The sequence below is a fragment of the Uloborus diversus genome, chromosome 3 (assembly GCF_026930045.1).
Source record: "Uloborus diversus isolate 005 chromosome 3, Udiv.v.3.1, whole genome shotgun sequence".
Lineage (NCBI taxonomy): Eukaryota > Metazoa > Arthropoda > Arachnida > Araneae > Uloboridae > Uloborus > Uloborus diversus.
Window position 1 is genome coordinate 25,664,935 of NC_072733.1, and position 19,589 is coordinate 25,684,523.

A 19,589-nucleotide genomic window follows, 5' to 3' on the forward strand; every position below is an offset into this window, starting at 1 on the left:
CCACTTTTTCGTTTCTTCATTCTCCTAAAGTGACAGTCTTACCAGTAAAACAGTTAAGATACCGGATCCAGTTCTGCCTCGTCAAAATAAAGCATTTTCCTTCATGTCAAACATTACCAAAAAATATTATCAAATTATCATGCCGTGGAGCGAGTTTCATTGTTGATGACGTCAGGAGCGTTACTCGATCATTCACTATTATGTATATATGAGGATGATGATTTTACTTTTCAGTCAAGTGTGTTTTCGTTTTTTTTTTTTGATGCAAGCTCCATCGAATTTCTCTCCCATTAATCGAGCGTTTCAGGATCTCTTTCATCAAATATGACTTACGCCCGTATTCATCTGACGATTCGACCCTCGGTCAAATAACCAAGCCGCCGGTAAAAGTCTTCTCAACTACTAATGAGAAGGTTTCAATGTCATGTTTAGATGTCTGACTGAGTGTCAAAAAAACCTGGCGGAGCTTTGAGCTTGGCGGAGTTATTTTGACCGCAGAAAAACAAATTACAGTCTACTCCCGATTATCCGTTAGATGAGATGGATATGGCGACCACGGATCAGTGAATTTCGTGAATAACCCGCAAAACAGGTAAAAAACGATACTAGTGGGTGCAATAGTTTAAAAAAATCAATAACAATCGCATACAGTTGAATTTTAACTATAAATGATAACAGAGTGTGTGGATCGCTGATTGACTGAAATAGATTAATGTCGGTTACACAAAAGCGCATAGAGGAGGGGATTTTTTTCAAGCGAATCAGATCTGGCCGCTAACTTACGCGCATAAGTAGTGCAGTTCTGAAGATCAATAAGAAGTGTAGATCTAAAGCAGTAATTAGTGTGCATCTAAAAATTCAGGTTTCAACTGAAAACCAGTAAATAGTTTAGAGCTAAAAATGAGGTTGAAGAAAGAAATAGGAATGACTAAAATTGATTTTTTACTTGCTAAGTAAAAATGGGGCGCATTTATCTACATTCAGTTAATCCTCGCTTTTTTACTTCCTTTTATAAACGAGCTGATGTGTGCATCACATGACTTCCTTTTACTCCAATTTAATGTCATTTCCCTATTGTTGGCAATTTTAATGTGATTCAATAGCTTACTCTCTAAATATCACCAACAGTGGCCGAATCAAAACCAGATTTAAAAAAAAAACGCCAAATTTGTCGTCAAGTTAGTGACAAAACATGGCGACCAAAAGACTGGCGATATATCGCCAAGTTTCCGCCAAATTATAACACCGCTTGAGTTTACATCGAAATTAACAATGATTTCCCCCCAAAAAAGGGCAAACGACCCCTTTAGAAACACCCGAATGCAACCAAAAGGGGAGGTGCACAACTGGACCCTACCAGGAGTCTACGTACCAAATTTCAACTTTCTAGGACTTACCGTTCTTGAGTTATGCGAGATACATACACCCATACACACATACGCGCATACATACGTACATAGAGACGTCACGAGAAAACTCGTTGTAATTAACTCGGGGATCGTCAAAATGGATATTTCGGGTGTCTGTACGTTCCTAGGCATATATCCACGTGTGGTGGAGTCATTCGGGGGTGAGCAAAATAGAAATAAGGCCGATTTTTGAGTGAAAATTTTTTCGCGAATACAATACTTCCTTTTTTGTAAAAGGAAGTAAAAAGGAAGTATTGTATTGGCGAAAAAATTTTCACTCAAAAATCGGCCTTAATTTCCATTTTTCTCACCCCCGAATGAATGTTGAGTTTTTTTTTCGACCCGAACACACGTGGATATATGCCTAGGAACCTACAGACAACCGAAATATTCATTTTGACGACCCCCGAGTTAATTACAACGAATTTTCTCGTGACGTCCGTATGTACGTATGTATGTACGTATGTGCGTATGTGTGTATGTTGAAATTTGGTACGTAGACTCCTAGTGGAGCCTAGTTGTGACCTTCCCTTTTGGTTGCATTCGGATGTTCCTAAGGGGGTTTTCCCACCCTTTGGGGGGGGGGGGGAAATCATTGTTAATTTCGATGTAAACTCAAGTGGGGTTATAATTTGTCGGACACTTGGCGATATATCGCCAGTCTTTTGGTCGCCAAGTTTTGTCGCTAGCTTAGCGACAAATTTGGCGATTTTTTTTTTTTTTTAAATTTGGTTTTAAATTGGCCACTGTTGGTGATATTTAGAGAGTAAACTATTGAATCACATTAAAATTGCCAATAATGGGGAAATGACAGTAAATTGGAGTAAAAGGAAGTCATGTGATGCACACATCAACTCGTTTAAAAAAATGTTTGAAATATCGCGGAAAATCGGGTGTTTACTGTTCTACATCTACATTAGAAATGTCGTCAAATTGACTTTTTTGTTGACAGTATGAGAACAAAGATCTGGTACAGGAAGTTGCTATTTTGGTACGAAAGCAGCAAAAACCGTCTTCACAGAACACCAAGACACGTGACATTTTGTACTTCACAATATTGCTCCATCATATTTAGTTTCCGCACAAATGTAGATATTAACTACGGACTTACTGACGTTTAAAGTAAACATTTCAAGTAATCTAGCCACCAGTCCTTGAGAGATTTGTGTAATGGATGGCAAACATTAAAAGATATTTTTATCCATGCATTTATTGTCTTCATAGTCGTTATAATAATACATTATTTTCTCTGGTATAGGGCCCTATCATGATCTTTCTTGTACTCACAACACCACTAGTAGACTATAAAAGTCCTAGGGACAACTGGTGCCGTGTTCTAAACTCTCTTCACATGGTGACAGGTCCAGTTTTCATTATTTTTGCAGTTGGAGGTAAGACGTTAAAAACATTTTCTAGTTACATAATACATATTGATGCAATGGCTAGCGATTTGTTATCTTGAAAGTTAAAGCAAATCAGTGTGTCAAGAGAGAGAGAGAGAGAGAGAGAAGTCGCCCAGAGCAGCATTTACGAGATAGTTCCACCTTACTCTCCTCCCTACTAAAAAAATATGTTCTTAATACACAGGATAAACCTTGGGAATTTGGGAAAAATTAGGTGCTTTGAAAAATCTATTATAGGGAAGATTATTGCACAGTTTTGAATTTTGAATATGATTTCTGTCTCATTCTCACCGGAAAAATATAATTTTGCTTTAAACTTAAAATAAAACGTATATTTAAAATGATTTTTTTAAAACTTTTTTATAAAAATTTTGGTATCGTAGAATTTGCCTCTTTTCAGATATGCCACCCAAAGTGTGGTGGCGTAGGGGGTAGGGGTACCTCTGGAGTCGGTCTTGGTATTGGTAAGAGAAAATATTTTATGTTGCTGTAATCAGTAAAAAGAACAAAAATATGCTTCAGGAAATTTTTGACGAAGCATGATTATTTCGCTTGTTTGGGAATAAACGATAACACTGGCAGTTTTACTCATTAAAAATTCAAAATTTTCTGCTCAAATTTGTTAGTTACTCAAAATGAAAAATTTTCGTTGCAATGTTATGTACTTGTTTGAGATTGGGATACATCGATTGTAGAAGAAAGTCTAGCTTATGAGCTAAAAAACTACATAAGTAAGAGCTGCACTCAGGCCCGTCATTTCGGAATTGTCCGAAGGGTACATGTACTCAATACAGATTATGCCAAAAAAAAAAAAAAAAAAAACACGGCCACTGCTCTGTAAATACATTAATTTCTTTAAACCCGAAGAGGGGGGGGGGGGTGCTCTTCTGACTCTCCTAAGCGATAGACCTCAGTTGATAAGCCCTAGTGGCGCAAATGAAAAATAGATTTTTTTTTTTTGGGGGGGGGCACTTCACAAAAATGTTTTGTCATCTGATGGAAGGGGTTTCTGATGAAATTATTAGATATTTAAGTCTTAAAGACACGACTATAGGTCGTATTTTTTGACGTTGTAAGGGAAGTATCTCAGGGACTGTCCATGATCGTTTTTTGAAAAATAGATGGAAATCGATTCCCCTCTTCCTCCCTCCAATTTTTTGATACTGATGTTTCAAAAAAGCAATTTTTGCCAAACTTTGAACATGTTATGGGAAGGGGGCTTTGAAGTTCTCTCATTCAAAAACTTTTTGAAATCGGAATCCTAAAAACTTCGGTAATATTGAATGATATCGCTTTAGTTTAAGGGGTTGGGGCACTGTCCTTACGATCCCCTTTGGTTACGCTACTGACGGACCCACTGCAATTTTTAGAACAACTTGTTGCATCGGCCCGAAATTGTTTCTCACAATAACAAACGAGTTTAACCATTGAAATTTGGAGATCATTTCGGAATTCAGATTTTGGTCTTTAATAATGTATCATCATATATTTCGAACAACATCAGCAAAAAAAAAAAAAAAAAAAAAAAAAAAAAAAAAAAAAAAAAAAAAAAAAAAAAATTACATAATGCTTTTTTTTAGAATCCTTTTTAGTTGGTTGTGTACTTCGCTTCATACCTTACATTTATGCTATGTTCGAGCCACTCATTTTATTCAACATTTTGTAACCTGTGTTCAAGGGCGCCCTTATAGGAGGTCACGGGAAGTCCCTGTGACCCCTCAAAAATTGCTTTATTTGATAAATTTCTGCCCATGAGATTCCTTTTTTTTAATTTATTTTTTTTTAACGATGCCAATTGTTCCTTCTCATTAAGTGTTATGTATGTATGATATGTGTGCATGCTCGTATTTTATCTTTCGATAAAATTGGAATTTTATTCAGAAAATTGAGTTTTACCGTTCCCACAAATTGTAGGTGCCCCTGCCTGCCTCTGAGTGATTTCTCTTTGAAACTTAGATGCATATGATGCTAGAGAAAAGAAAAAAGTATTACCTTATTGACGTTCAAGTATTACTCTTTCAAAAATTTTAAGTTTTTGAGAAAGGATTTTTTATGGAAAACAGAAAATCTTTAACAATAATTCCTAACAGAAGTATAATCGCACTCACAACGCTCTGCAAAATAAGACAGCATATCTCAATTGCTGAATAATCGAGATATTTTTGCTTTGTTTTTTGAATAAAATTCTCTTGCTCCAAAATTAAATTTCTTACAGCTTATAGTAAATTTTAATCAATACGCTACAACCTATAACAAATAGCAAAATGAGTTTACTCACTCAATAAATACCGTTACTTCATTCTTTTGTGCTGCCATCTATTGTTCGTTATGAAAGAATTCTGCTAACCAGTACACAAAATTCTGCGAAAAGTAACAGATGGTTTCGATCGATGAGGCTAAGTTCAGTTTCTGCCACAAACATGTGCTGACTGAAGGGGTTTTTAATGAAATTTTATTGAATATTTTCATTGAAATAAACGTGCGTGTCAATACACAAGTTGAAGTTGACAGATTTGACGAAAACGAATTTGTTCTTATTAGTAATTGCGCGATTTTTTTGTTCTGAATTAATGCGAGGAATGTCAAAGATCATAAAAATTTTACTGTGCAGTTCATTTTTTTCCCCTATCGATCTCTTGCTAGAGAAATGTATTCCGAATCCCTGATACATGAGCATAGTTTAAATTAGGGATCGAATTTTAAAAATGCAAAGTAAATAAAAATCAAACAAAAATAAAACGCATAAATAAACAAAAGCAAAAAATAATTTAAGGATTATTTCTTTCATTTCTTCCCAAAACCATTACATTTAAAAATTAATCATTTTCATAATTACCAACTTTGACGTCATAAGAACCTTCATAACATTAATTGCAGTTGGACAGGTCAGTGGCGTAGCCATGGGGGGGATAGGGGAGTCAGAACCCCCCCCCCCTCTGAGCCCCAAAAAATCATTTTTCAGTCGAACCTGAAGGGTTCTGTTTGTGAACTAAAAGATTTTTATTTAATATAATAGTTTTTATGACGGTAAAAAGCTTATGTCTTCCTGTTTTGCGCAACATTTTTTCTCTTGAAGACAGGGCTTTCTTTCTTGTGACGGCAGTATTGATCAAGGTATTTTCAAAGAAGAAATTCGTTTATAATGTGCTTTGTTGTTTAATTGATAAAAAGTATATATATATATATATATATATATATATATATATATATGTGTGTGTGTGTGTGTGTGTGTGTGTGTGTGTGTGTGTGTGTGTGTGTGTGTATAAACTTGAGGGTATGGCTTTCCTTTAAACTTCAGAAAAATTCCCCCCCCCCCCCCCCAACAAAGGATTTTTTCTCGCTACGCCACTGGGACAGGTGATCTAGCACAGATTAAATAGTGATAAATTTGTATCAATGTCATAAACATTCTATTGATATCATTCCCTAAATTATTTGCAAAAGTATCAACATTAGTTTTAATTTCAATCGTGTTTTAGAATGAAATATAAGATATTAACTAATTAAATCAGTTTGTTTGCTCATTATCTTAAGTTCAAATATTAGGCTTATTGCAAAACTAAGGAATAAGTACTGGAGACATTTACAGTAAAGTCGTAGATCGTAGATTAAGTAACGACACGTCTGCCATCTTGGGGCTTAATGCCGCTTTCTTTCTATATCTGCTATAAAAAAGTAGCGCGTTTTCCTTTATGGTTAGGGGGCTTCTTGATATTGGATTAACATAGAGTTAATAAGAAACCAAAATCAAGAAGCAAAATATTTTGCCTCACCATAATAGACATAGGGAGAAATCATTGTTTAACCACAAGATGGGGGGCGTGTCGCTACTTATTCTACGATTCAAGGCTTTAATTTACAGTATTTTTGATCCCTCAAGAATGATAGTCTCCTAAAAAGGGAAATAATTCTCTAAAGCACCCCCGGCCTTAAAAAAGTTCAATGAGATAATGTGCGTCATGACCCCCTCCCATAGTGGGCCTTTAGCTTACTCATTTGCCCTACATTCTTCAAATCTCATCCTTCCAACCAATAAATACTTGTCTTTACTCTCTTGTTACATTTTTATTCAAGGGTAAGAAAGGGCAGAACTTGCAGAATCAAAAAGAGGGACAATTCTTTCATATAATAAAAACAATTTGAAGCTAATTTTACCAAGTCTAATCCTTTATTATGTAAATCTAGCTTTAGACTTTATGCTGCTCATTGAGTAAAAAGCAAAAGTTCTCTTCTAAAAGGAACCCCAACACATTCCGGAAATAAATTGCATTCTGCATCATGTTAATAATGCATATTTGTACTATGACCATTTGTTCATTTTATTTACTTAATTGCTTCTTCAAACATTTTTCTAGCTGGGGGAAACATGATCGGAGGAGTAATGCCTTTGGGTGCTATAGTTGCTATTGTGGGCGCTGTTCTTGCTGCTGTAATCTTCGTTATGACAAACCCAGATACCGTTCCAAGATTCCACACAGCATATGCGTATGTTGGTTTTGGTGTTGCAGTTGTCTGGATTTACTGCATCGCAAATGAAATTGTTGTATTGCTTCAGGTATAGTTCCTTTTTTTTTTTTTTTTTTTGAGCAATCACGATTGCTTATTGCTTTCATTTTACTGTTTTTGGCGTCTTATCATTTTATTTTCCCACCGCCACTCTCCGCACCATCACCGTCGACCGACTCCTCACGATACTGCTCCTATAGCAAAAGCCGTCTCCAGGTTGCATTCCCGTACCTACACACTCGCGCATACAGACACAACTACACACACACGCACACACACACACAAACAAACACATACACACACATACACCTACGCACACAAACACATACACACATGCATACATACAGACACCTACACATACACACAAACAAAAACATACACACACACATATATACAACTACCCACACATTCATGCCTGCACACAGACACAAACATATATGCCTACACACACATACGCATACCCCCCCCCACACACACATTCATACACACAACTACCCACACACTTATGCCAGCACACAGAAACAAACACACATGCCTACACACACATACCCCCTACACGCAAACACACATACCCCACACACAAACACACACGCCTACATACACACACGCGTGATTGCGAAAAACATAATTTGAATTCAAGATGTCAAAATTCAATTTTGTTTTTAGAAACGAATATTTTAGGTTGTCAATTTAGGTTCATCAAAATCACCTTCATTTTAAGGAACCTATACGATATTTCTCGTTTCACTGCAATACTTACCTTGCATTTTTGAAAGATTTTAAACAATATATACCACAAATCCAAATTGTAGCCAACTTTTTAATGATATTAATATATAAACTGTTATTTAAATAAAGTTATGGAATCAACAAGATAACACCTATTGTAAGACAATAGAAAATATAGATCAGGTTTAGAGTTTCCGTTATAATGCATTATTCGTTTATATATGAATAATGCTCTGCAGGGTGAAAGAGAGAGAGAAAGTTTTTGACCAGTGAACTGACATTCCAGCGAAACTTTATTTTTCGAATTCGTAATATCGCTAAAAACGGTAGCGTTAGGTTCAAATGAAAAATGGTATAGCAACCCAGCGTGTCAGAGCAGCGTACAAAAATAGAATTTTTTAGCGATCTCCTTTGTGGAATCATACAGAAGTAAGTTATTGCAGTCAATGCAGCTAGCGAAACTTTGAAAACCTCATTAAAAATTGCGAAATTGACGCTTGTCGGAATTCCGTACATATGTGAAAGACAATCGTTCTGAAACAACATATTAACATCATGTGGCAGACTACCGATTTTCAATCGTATTTAAAAAATTAACGCCATGGTGAACACGTGACTGAAATTAACTGAAAGTAAAAACTGGAGCTTAAAAAATAAGTAAATAAATAAATAAATAAATAAAAATAAAATAAAATAAAAGAAAAAATTTAAACTTTAAAAAAAAAATCTTTACTCAAAATATTATTTTATTTTAATGCGTATAAACTGTTAGTCAGTATATATTTTTCATTAATAAAAGTCAAAGAGGAATTGTTTTTACAATAAAGTTAGAGGAATAAAATCTCGAAACATTATATAAAAAACAGCAGCTATCTTTTGAGAAATATTTTGTTTAATATATTTTTTCTCATATCTCTTTGTTTAAAGAATAAATCCCGAAGGATTCAATAAGCTCAAGAAACGTTACTGTCAAAATCAGTAATGAAAGTCTTTTTAGCTTACGAATATTACAAAGGAAAACCCAGCTTTTCCCAATTGAATTGGTATTGTAGTACTCGATTTTCTTACGAGTTGCATCTCTCAATTACCGTTCTTTTTAATTATTCATTTATTCTATTATTATTTTGAACCATAAGCTCGTTATTATTTTTTTTGCTGATTATCATTTTTTTTTTGATTAAATGTACAACTTATTGAACAAATATTTTTTTTTGTCTCTTACTTTTATAAAAATGTTTACCTCTTTTTTTTTTTTGCAGGCGGTTGGAATCGTTTTCCACTTAAGTGAAAGCATTCTAGGGCTTACAATTTTGGCGTGGGGTAATTGTTTGCTGGGTAAGTTGTAAGAAATTGTTTACAGTTAAGAATGTTTGTGAATTGAATGTTATGTGGTGTGTACAGAATATTTTAAATATTTTACATGTATTTATTTGCAGACTTTTTGTCCAATGTGGCCGTGGCGAGAAAAGGATTTCCAAGAATGGGTATAGCAGCTTGTTTTGGTGCTCCGTTTTTAAGTATCCTTTTCATGTGGTTTACTTTATGGGATGTTTTGTACTCTAAAAAGAGGTTCTCAATTTACGAAAAAAACGAAATTTCATATCAAAGGGCAATGCAATTCCATATTTTCTTTTGAAAAAGCGCTTAATAATTACATTGCCGTTGATGTAGGTCCAGAGAAAGTTAAATAAAAAAAAAAATGTAAGTGACTTTCTAAGAGCTTTGCTTGTTTAGCTGGAATCTGATTTCTTTTACATGAACCAAAACAGAAACAACAAATCTATGTTATAAATAAAAAAGAACTTTAAAATATCGTGTAAAATAAGAGATAGAAAGGTTAACTTTGATCAAAAAATAAAGAAGTGATGAAATAAATAGGAGAGTGTGGGACACAATGAGACGAAAATTATAAAATTCAAGATATTTGGAAACTTTGATTGTATAAGAAAGTTTTTAAGGTGGATTTGTAAAGCAGCCTAAGTATACAAACTTTTTGAGACGCAAAAAATTTCATTACTTTTTCAAGTTTTTGAGAAAATATAAAAAAAAGGAAACGTAAAATTTTATCCCACGATACCCCACGCATGGAGGGCATATATATATATATATATATATATATATATATATATATATATATATATATATATATATATATATATATATATATATATATATATATATATATATATATATATATAATAACAAAACAAACAAATAAAAAAACTTTATGAATAAAAAAATCAAAGAAAGAGAATTTTTTTAAGGGAATAATAATAAAAAAAAAGTTACAAATTTCTCCACCTGAGGACTTTTTAATGAAATACATTACTTCCCAATCATGAAACGACAATCTATGTGAGTTTTAGATTTGGAGACACTTGAAACGTCTCATAAATTGTAATAATCCTAGAACTTTACTTGATCTGAACTGCAGCACATCACAGCATGTTCGTGGCACTTCAAAGAACTTACTGCGGTCAACTGTAGAAGATGCTATCTCGCGATTCCAGAAGGTAGACGAAAATAATAGCCATCACGTTGAAAGATTTGTTTTAAAACCATTGTAAATGTACAATAAATGTGTAACTCACAAAAATGCGTCCTCTGGGGACGAAATTTTGAGCTATTTGTTTTATTCAAATTCCCATCCTTTTATTATAGTACGCAAAATTTCGTTAATTTCTGAGCAATAGTTTCGCCGCTAAACAACATTAGTGTAGGGTCGTTTAGTTATGAACACTCTGTATAGATAATTCACTTTCAAGCAAAAAAAAAGAGAGAAACTTTCGCTACACTTTGAGTATTAGCTTTGAAAGCATGCATTTGACTTAACAATTAGTACATCATAGCTGTATTTAACTTGATTATGTTCTTAACGGGTAAGTACGTAAAAGCGTCTTCGTCGATTTTGTTTATCAGAATGCTAGCTATTACCATGTGTTTGCATTAATAAAAAAGAAAATGTCTTATAGCAGAAAATATTTGTCGAAAAAAACTTTTTTTTGTGTGCTGAGAAAAAAGAAAAAGAGAAAGAAATCTCTTTATTCCTAAGTATAAATAAACGTTTTATGGTGTGACAATTTAATATGTGCAAGGTTTTTTCACTATGAGAAACGAAGTGAAACGCTATAGCCAACAAAATGAAAAATATAACTACTAATATTGAGAAAAGTGTTGCATTTATTTTATTGCATTAATCAAAAACTTTCAGAATTTCTGAGAAAATAATAATCCTTAACATCATGTTAGCTCTTCTTTTGGGTATTGGTGTTCCTTGCATGATTAACTTAATAGAAGATGACGGTGCAGGAATGTCTGTAAGTATTTTTCTCTTTAGCGCTCATTATAAAGTTTTACGATGCATTTTTCACTAAAATAAATTTTAATTTTGAATAATAATACCGGGTAATTGCCTGCAGCTACCTTTCATTTTCTCTTGTAAAAATAGTGTAGCAATAAATTGCATAATTAAGAAGCTTTACGGAGAATTACAAAAGATATGAAAATTTTGAGCTTTGAAATAAATTCTCTGCGAAGGAAAACTTGTTTTGCATGGCATTTTGAGTAAAATAATTAAACCATTTTCACGCTGAAATTACCCTTTTGTTTTAAATACTTAAGCTCCCAATGCAGTAGCCGAGATGCTTAATCCCTAAAGCTTAGTGAGTAATTTTTTTACTGAAACATTGAAGACATAAAATATGCATACTTTAAGTTTGTACTTAAGGTATAGATTAAAAATGCATAGGTATTTAAATCAGATGCTTACTCTAAATAAAAAATACTGCAAGAAATTAGCCTCAGAACTTTTTCAGCATTCATTTCAGTTGCTAACTTTCAAGCAGTATAAACTGATTGAAACTACAACAGTTAAATTTTTTTTTACCATAATTTGTCTTTAATAAAAAGCGGTTTTTGTCTAGATTTTTGCGCATCTTAGTGTGACGTTTTTGGGAGTACAGGTATCATGCTACTTAGCAATGAAAAAAATATACAAAGTTTTCATTTTCTTACAATTTTGTCATCGATCTTATTTCAGTTTTATTTTACAAACGTACGTATAGGTTTTCACATGAAATAAAGATTTTTTACCTCTGTTACACTGTAAAAAGAAACTACATTAACTACTAGAAAATCTTGAAATGAGCTTTTGTCCAATTTTGAATTTCTTACTTAAGAAACATTTTTTAAGGCACAGAAAAAAATTTACACTTTTGTAACACACACACACACGCACAAAGTAAAAAATAAATCATTAAGTTTTTTGCAAAACGTTCCGTTCAGTATAATAAGAAAAGTGAACGTTAACTGCGCAAAAAGTTTCAAATGTGCATTTATAATAGATTTTGAGGAAAAGTATATCACAAACACCAATTTAACATTGTTGGTATAGTAGACTGCAACTACCGTTAACGAATTTTCATACAGTATTATATCCAAAATATGAACTAGTAAGATACACTGAATATATTTCTTTCTATTTTCAGCTGATATACTCACCACTGACGACCATCTTGTTTTCTGCACTAGCAATAAGTCTGATATCTACTTTAACAATGATGATAGTGTGCAAATTCCAAACAAAGAAGTGGTACGGAGTGTTTCTCATTTGCCTGTATCTTGCTTTCTTGTTAACGGCATTGTTGAAAGAATCGGGAGCAGTTTAAATCGAACTCGCTCAAAGTAACTGATGATCGTTCAATTATAGTGCAAATAGAGAAGTATATGTAGTTATGAGAGATTTATGAAAGTTTTATGTTTGCAAGTTCTTTCTTTGAATTCCAAGTATTACGATTTAAAGGGAAGATGAAAGACATCACATTAAATGAGGATATATCTATTACAATAATTTTTTAACGGGAGAAAACGCCCGAAAGCTTGAAAATGTGATACGATTTTAAGTTATGCGTGGTTAATAAAAGAAGGTTTCGTTTCTTATTTGAAATTCGTATTTTTAACGTCATTTTCAAATAAAAGCTCAAACTAGGTTTCGACTGTTACATTATTTTGGAGCGGGTTGTTTTCTCCTAATGTTGTACAAAGATCTGTTTTTAATAAAAACAAATTTTATTTAACTTGGTTTCTTTGTTTTGTTTATTTTTGTTGCAAATGATTTTGAAGTTTGAAGTAACTCCTAAGCCCCGCATTTCTTTGGGAAAACGTAAAACAATACAGTTATGATACAATTATAATTCTAAATTTGTAAAAAATAACTAAGATTTTCAGCGAGTTAAAAAAAAAATCCCTCCAAATTGGTGTTGAAATAAGAGATGTCATACAGTAGAAAATGTTTATAGAAACGTATACTTTGTGCGATTAATAATTAATAAGGATGATTAATAATTAATAAGAGATAATTTGTGCATTCTCGAATAAGTGAATAATCTTCTCTTGAGACCTAACCGATATCAAAGCTTCATTATCAAATAATTTTTTTTCTTGTGAAAATTAAAAAAAAAAAAAAACCGTTATTGTTGTAGTAGTCATTCCTTCAGTGTTTAATAAAGACAACAAGGTCCATAAGTTCGCTGACTCTAAGAAAGTCCAGCATAAGAGGGTTATCAGAATAACAACCCCTCCTAGAAAGTCGCATTCAATCAAAAATATGCTCATTGCAAGCCTTGATAACTACCCTGTGATCGATGCTCAAGTGTAAGAATTTTTAAGTTAAAAAGGGGATTACGAACTTACACTACTGCTTATTAATTTCAATTACACCCCTTGCTTTTCAGTTTTTCCTAGAAATACGATATAAATCAACTTTCAAACGAGCGGTTATTAGGAAGTATAACCAGGTAGAAAAGTGAAGAAATCGCCTGTCATCCTTCACACGACCGTCAACTGTGGCTGGTATGCCAGGCACATGTGCCGCTACCATTCTCATCCCGATAAGTGTAATCAACGTTTTAGTTGATCATACTCATCATGACATTGCTAAACGTTTACTCTTCACCCGAGTAAACTAGTTGAGCGCTACTCGGTTCAGTTTTAACAGCGTCAAGGAGCTGATACTTGAATAAATTCGGCTTATTAGAAGAAAAGTTGATTTAACAATTATTATTTGCCTCGTGTCAAGACAACGAAAAACGCCTCTCAACTAAGTTTCCCGAAAATTGATTTCATTAACTGCCTTGTGTGTAGGGGGTCTTAATCAAAGAATAGGAAAAGAAAAAAAAAGACATTTCACTACATACTTTCGCGTACATAACAGAATTGTGTCCAAAATCTTCTCTTTATCTATTTAACAACTTAGTGAGTTGTTACTTGGATAAAGTAACTAAGTAACATCACTGCCGCACTCACCCAGGGCATTCTACTGGTTTGTTTGTCGATGATTTGGGATCCAACTGCACTTAAGCCACGCCATTATGGTTTTACTAGTAATATTTATGTTTAAGATACATATGTCCAGATGTTCCCAATACAATTCAGTCTGAATTCATCGATGACTAAACCAGATTTCGGAGCTTTTGTTAACGTTGCTTGGATTGAACTTACATTTTATAAATTCTGTCTCGAGGCGCTGTTATATTGTGAAATAGAATGGACGAGTACCAGAGGGAATATGATGTCGCACAATAATGGTCTGGTATATCTTGGAATAAATGATCCGATTTTTTTTTAAATCACCAACTTCACCACCATTAAACCTTTCTCAAACCATCATAGAACGCTCTCCAGGGGATAAGATGCGCGGACTCACAGCAAAACGAATAAGACGATGCCTTCTTAAACCATACTTTCGAGTTTTGATTCGTCTGTAAAATATTGGATCTCTGTTTTCAATTCAGAATTTGTTTGAAAATTACATAACAGGAAATCTTCTCTTAATATACTGATATTATCTGTAGATGTATGTTGTGCGGTACTACTCAACCTAAACTACGTTTTCAAAGTCTATAGCGTCTGACAGATATCGGATACTAGAGTTGTCTTTTTACTCCCATATTCACCGGAAAATTCGAATCTCAATTATCCTGCTCATGGCTACCTGCATGGCTACCTGCACCGATCACAGGTAGCCATGGCTTGCCGAATCGCTTGTCGAAGGATTCTTCATACAATAAGAAAATTCAGATCTGCGGTTTTTGTGTCTTACCTAAAGTCGAATATTCTAGTGAATACACACGTTAAACATTTAAAACCCGCTGAGAAATTTCAATTTGTCATTCGCGACTCGTTACACATTTAAGATTACATTTTTAATAGAATACAATGATAAAATCAGGGACGGATACAAGGAAAGAACGATGGGGGCGGTCGCCCCACTCTTACGACCCTCCACCAATAAATTTTCGATATTGTTCGAAAGTTCAAAAGATGCAATTAGGCGAGTTGTAATGTTGTTGGGAGAAGGAAGATTCGGGGCTCTTCGCTGAAAATGTTTTGAAATTGAAGTCCGAAAACTTTGTCGTCATTTTTGTAAACCTGTATACATTACAGATAACAAAAAGTATGAAATAAATATCAATAACCTATCCCTTGAAAAAGTTCTGGATCCGTCCTTGCAAGAAACTAGAAATTTGAAATTGAAACATCCTTTTAAAAATCGGTCGAAATAACGTAAACTTAACAAACAAGTGATTCGTAAATTTTACTAGTTGGGGGATAAACATTTTACTTCGTAGAAATATCTCTTGAAACATATAAAACATTTCAACATAAAAGTTATCCAGTTCCACCAAATACCCTTACAATGTGTTAACATAGCAATAGAAAATTCTTGAGGGAGGAGTAGAAAATGCTTATTAGCGACATGAATGGGAAGTGTCGTTGACGTTTCGATGCTATTTATGCCGCTTTGAGTATTTCTCTAGCAACGAATTATTCATCTGTATAACGTTTCAACTGGAGATGAAAGGATATTCAGAATTCCTTCCAAAACACTCAAGCGTTGATTTCGAGAATATTTTCCTTTATTTTCAAAATGTATCCTGTGATATCTAAAAATTAGAACTAGGAGGAAGCTAAAAATTGGTACTATAGAAGGCATCTATATGTGTATGACAATATAAAGGATTTTATTGAACATTTTAAAGGAGATTTTTCAATTTAAATATTAAGATTTTTTCGCATTCCCTCTTTAAGAGTTAAATTGGGAATATACATTATCACTTACTAATATTAATGCACCACCTTTTTTTTTTCCAAAAAAGTTCATCATAAGCACATAGGGGGCCGTGGTAGCCCGATCGGTAGAGTGTCGGGTTCGGGGTCGGAGGGTCCTGGGTTCGAACCTCGATGGTCGAAGACCCACCGTGTCATTAAAGGGGACTGGGCGACGTTAAATATGCTCGTGGTCTCAATGTCCTCCAAGTGAAACGATACCTCTGGGGGTGCTAGCACCAGGTAGCTATTAGCTTCTGGACTAGTTCTAAATTCTCATTAACTGTTCGATCCGGTGATGGTGCTGCCATCTATCGGTATGTAAAATAATGGAGGCAAGGCACTTAGTATGCAGTCCTCGACATAAATACAGTTGTAGTCAGTTGTGACTCTGAATAGGAATAGGAATAAGCACATAGAAACGGTACATTTGCTCACGTACCATCCTTCTTGTGGTTTACAAGTATTAACACAGACGAGCTGTCCCTCAACTTAAAATGGCATAACCTGTACGCACATTCCGACGCCGAGACCTGATGATGACTCAGGAGAGCGCTTTGTACAGCAAATATTTGTTGCTGAAAGTTTGATCCTCTTTCACGAAGTTTATTGAGGACTTCTGTTATTGCTATTTGGATTTGCGTTAGTTCAGATTTTGCTATGTACTTAGCAATATTCATTATCACACCGTCTGCTTGTACAACAGGCTGTATATCAATATTCGCTCGCCACCGAAAAAGTAGTCTCATGTTATAATTATTAATCATTATTGCAGCTTCATCCTTGCTTTAATTTGTAAAGCCTATTATCGTTCCTTCTGGCTTGTTAATCATCAAGTATTTATGTAGCATTTGTTACAATTCTTGCAAATCCGAATCTACACGTATTGGAATCGCTTTGATGTATTATGCAGTGGTGTGGGGGTGGGATTGTAATCGGCAGACTAATTGACCTAATTCGTCATCTGTCGGGAATCTAACAAATAACCACGCTGTCTATCAATTCAATTCATGTGAGTGAATTCAAATTCGGTATATCATTACACTAGATGAGCATATGAACATGTGGACTTCCTCTAAGTTGAAACTAAATCCGGCACCAAAAATCTTCTACAGACGACCTGAGATAGGACCATTGGATTGAGTTTCCAATTACAAATATTTTCCATTTCTATCAGTGAAGCAACATGAAAAAAAACGAGTGAAACCATTGCGTGAGCACTACAGAATTCAGAAACAAGTATCTCCATTTGAAATGCAAGAAATGGTAAATTAAATTATGATGTTACTATATAAAACTGGTAGCCGACTTAGATTATAAAAGATTACTCTTACTTAATAAGACTATAATATTAATCAGCATCTAAAGTCTTTCTTACTGTTTGGTGTTTTTCTGTTGTATGGTTACAGTTTTTAATATATTTATTTAAAAACCTCGCTGAAAAGAGAAGAGATTGAAATCGGTTAGAATCAGGATTTATAAGGTAAAAAAGAATTTTAATATTGTTGAAGTCAAATAAAATGTAGCCTACGTTACCCGGGTCACAACTACAAAACAAATGACACCTTTTTTAAAAATCAAAATCGGATGAATAATTTAGGCGCTACGGTGGAACAACCGTAAATACAAACATACATAGACGGCTAAAATCATTACCCTTCCTTTTGGCTTTGCCGTAGAAGGGTAAAAATAAGGTATTTCTTTTCGCATACTCGTCATGGGACTGCGTTTCAACATCTAAGACATGGAACCCTGTCTTGTCCTTTTTTCGATTGGTTTTCAAACAATAGATGCAAGCACAATTTTCTACTTCGTGAACTGAATCGTTCATTAATTTCCTTTTTACTGAGTGTACTAACTTTTTCCCTGTCGCAGGTTTTTGTTTCATACTTTTTTCTTTGATGTCTTCTATTTATGCTTCAATAGAAACTTGTAAATGTTAAAGTAATTTCTCCTTTTTGTTTTGTTCTGCCCATTTTTTTTTCTTTGTAGCTTCTAGCTGCTCTTGTCTGAGGGCTTCTTTAATCGGAGTATCAGCTAGGATTCTGAGCATCCTTAGTTTTTTTTCCTTTCCTGGCTCTTGAGCATTGGTTCAACTTTTTTTCAAATGGTCTCAGTTGGGGTAGTACACATGTGATGATATGGAACGCCTACTGGGAAAAATACTTGGATTATCGATAAGCCTTTTCATTATTTTGACATCTAACGTGGTTCTGTTAGTGTTTTGAACTTAATGTCTTACTATCTTTAAAATAAAGAAAATGCATTACAGGCTGAATAGTGTATAAAGTTAAAGCTGGACAATCATGAAGACAAAACTATATGATTGATTGTAAGCTATATGATACGAATCTTTTACTTAATTTAAAATGAATTGTGATTTTCAAAACTAAATAACCTGAAAATACTAAAGATTTGAAACAGTAGTGAGCGAAAAAAGCGTCCGAGACCCGTTTAGAATTAAGACAGAGTAGTAACAGACAGTAAGAACGTGCATAAATGTGCCCCGATGAAAATGCGTAAACGTGCCCCGTCGGCAAGTTTGGATTTATTTTTAACGTGCAAAAAAATTTAATAATTTTTCTGTCCATACAAATATATTTATCAAAATAGGATAAAATTCTGCTGTTTTTCATATATTTATTTGTTTTTTACAAAGTATTATTCCTTCACAATAAGCTTTAAAACGTTCAACACAAAATTTACTCGGCTTGGTAGAAAACAGATTTTTCTATCAGCATGCTAAACCGAAACTCGACTAATGCTCAAAAACTTGTGAGAATATTTGCTAGGGAGCAGTATCAATCTGGTATGACTGTTGACTCTCCAGTTATAACTCGTTTCGTTCGTCGACTCGTAAACGTGCCCCGGTCTACCCTACTTTTAAAAAACATCTTAAACATTAAATTTTGCCACAAAATTTTTTCATAATTTTCACCTTCAGAAATAATAAAGCTTAAATATATTTGCACATTTTCAAAGGCCCAACTTTTATCTTTTCAGCTATGCATAAATAAATGAGTTTTATATTTCAGATATCCGGGAAAAATAAACAAATTGAAATGCCACTGCCAAACACTATTGAAATGCCAGTTCTTTGTGTTGCTATAAAAGAAAGTAGAGACATATTATACTAATGGCTGGATTTTTCTCTTCCTCGGTACACATTGAAATTTCAGCGTACATTTTTCGAAAATGCAATTCCTTTTAATCTAGAGACATAATTATACTTCTCATTACGTGGTGCTAGATAAAATGATGGAAAGTATTACGGCGGAAAGAGCTACACAATTTTTATAGAACGTCGTTACAGTTTTGAGAAACTTAAGGCTTTTCCCCCTTAATCTTATATCTGGGAAGTATATTTTAAATCAGACTTATCTCAAAAACGAGGCAGAAAAGGTTTGATGATGTAACGTTGCTCAATTTTAAATTA

At 33.9% G+C, this 19,589-nt stretch overlaps 1 protein-coding gene across 1 annotated transcript in view; it reads left to right on the forward strand.

The window, feature by feature from the left end:
• LOC129218047 (mitochondrial sodium/calcium exchanger protein-like) overlaps positions 1 to 13,110 on the forward strand; it is a 37,299-nt gene extending 24,189 nt beyond the window's left edge. Inside the window, exons 11-16 of the mRNA XM_054852227.1 lie at positions 2,668 to 2,800; positions 7,168 to 7,367; positions 9,307 to 9,382; positions 9,484 to 9,564; positions 11,297 to 11,364; positions 12,535 to 13,110. Coding sequence (XP_054708202.1) covers positions 2,668 to 2,800; positions 7,168 to 7,367; positions 9,307 to 9,382; positions 9,484 to 9,564; positions 11,297 to 11,364; positions 12,535 to 12,714 — 738 coding nt within the window. The 3' untranslated portion in view covers positions 12,715 to 13,110. The remainder of the gene's footprint in view (positions 1 to 2,667; positions 2,801 to 7,167; positions 7,368 to 9,306; positions 9,383 to 9,483; positions 9,565 to 11,296; positions 11,365 to 12,534) is intronic.
• Positions 13,111 to 19,589: the final 6,479 nt, after the last annotated feature.